Here is a 1,760-nt window from a genome sequence, read left to right as displayed (position 1 = left end):
ACAAGTCGGAGGCTAGTATAGAATCATGTAGGGGTTCTCCGGGAGATGACAAGTCGGAGGCTAGTATAGAATCATGTAGGGGTTCCCCAGTAGAGATATCAATGGCGGCTGTGGAATCATGTAGGAGTTCTTCATGGCTTTGGGGCAGAGTCCTCTCCTCCTGTATCACTGTCTGTATTAGTCTGTCATTTGAAACCCCTATTTATTGTACTGCGCTGCGTAATATGTTGGCGCTATATAAATCCTGTTTAATACTGATTAATAATGGGTTGCTATTTCAGAGACTGGTGTAGAGCCATGTAGGGATTCTCTAGGGGCTGATTGAAACTGGTGTAGAATCATGTTGGGGCAGTACCTGGTTTATTACCTTTTACTACTATTTTGTAGTCTATTTGCTACCTGTATGCAAACCTCTCATTGTTTATTTCCTTTTTGTATATTGTTTGTTTATAATTCCTCTCTTTTACTATAGGTATTCGCATACGATCATTGCTTCTGGTCAATGGATGAATCTGTAAAGGAGAAATTTGCAGGTAAAGTCATACAATGTACAGCGCTGCGTAATATGTTGGCGCTATATAAATCCTGTTTAATAATATTAATAATAATAATAATAATAATAATACAACTCTGCTGCTTTGTCCATTTTTTTATTTTTAGATTGTAAGTTCTTCTGGGCAGGGTTCTCTCTTTGTCACTGTCTGTCCTTTGCAACCCCTATTTAATGTGCATTGCTGCATAATATCTTAGTGCTGTATAAATAAAGTTTAATAATAAAAATAATAGATCAGTTTGTAGAAGAAATCAGAAAGATTTGCCAGGGGAAATGCTCCTCACACGGCATCTATCACTGTAGATCACTTGGTAATATTTTACTGGTTCCTTCCTGTGACCTCAGCAGCAGGAAATAGGGAACCAGTAAAAGTTGTGTTTATGTTTTTTTTACAGTTACTTTTGTTTGGCAAACTTTTTTTTTTATGACACTTTACAGTTTTTTGGTCAAATTTTAAGTTTTTTTTTTGTTTTGTTTTTTTAATGTATGTAGAATCTACATGATCTTTTAACATAATTCTTTTTTTTTTTTTTTTTTCCAGGACAAGATGTTGTTTTTCAGTGCCTTGGTGAGAACATTCTTCAGAATGCCTTTGAGGGATACAATGCTTGTATCTTTGCCTATGGACAGACTGGTAAGATTTTGCAGTACACTTTTATTTTATTGATATTAACCACCCGGCCGTTAAACCCGACCTTGGTTCGGGGTTAAAACACTTGCAAAAAGTGTTAAACCCGAACTGTTCTCAGGTGGTTAAATGCCATCACTTACCTGGTCCCGCTTGGATCATCTGTTCTGTTGTTCCAGCGTCGTTCTCTAAAAAAAATACTTACCCGGTCCCCGCAGCTCCTCCGGACGCGTCTGTCCTCTTCCTTCTTCTTCCGGCGAGTGCAGTGACGATGTCCGGGGTTTCCTGGTGACGTCGGTGCGAGCGGGAAGTTTAAATAACTTATATGTATTGAACTCAATACAAAAAAGCTGTATTGAGTCCAATACAAGGAAATCTTTATATAATATATATATATATTTGTATTATATTATATAAGCTACTGTACAATTACATTACATTATACACTATTTTTTTTTTTTTTTAAAGATTTTTTTTTATAAAAAATTTTTTTATTAAATTTATAAAATTTTGGACATATTTCGGTGAGTTATGCAGTAATTCGGTGAAATATAAGTAATTATTGAGTAATTCGGTGAA

At 35.5% G+C, this 1,760-nt stretch overlaps 1 protein-coding gene across 1 annotated transcript in view; it reads left to right on the top strand.

Moving 5' to 3' along the window:
* The window catches only part of KIF13B (kinesin family member 13B), a 119,475-nt gene that overhangs the window by 32,068 nt on the left and 85,647 nt on the right, over nucleotides 1-1,760 (top strand). The window contains exons 3-4 of the mRNA XM_072407229.1: nucleotides 473-533; nucleotides 1,095-1,187. Coding sequence (XP_072263330.1) covers nucleotides 503-533; nucleotides 1,095-1,187 — 124 coding nt within the window. The 5' untranslated portion in view covers nucleotides 473-502. The remainder of the gene's footprint in view (nucleotides 1-472; nucleotides 534-1,094; nucleotides 1,188-1,760) is intronic.

The sequence above is a fragment of the Pyxicephalus adspersus genome, chromosome 4 (assembly GCF_032062135.1).
Source record: "Pyxicephalus adspersus chromosome 4, UCB_Pads_2.0, whole genome shotgun sequence".
Taxonomy (NCBI): Eukaryota; Metazoa; Chordata; class Amphibia; order Anura; family Pyxicephalidae; genus Pyxicephalus; species Pyxicephalus adspersus.
This window is presented reverse-complemented; position numbering and strand designations above follow the sequence as displayed.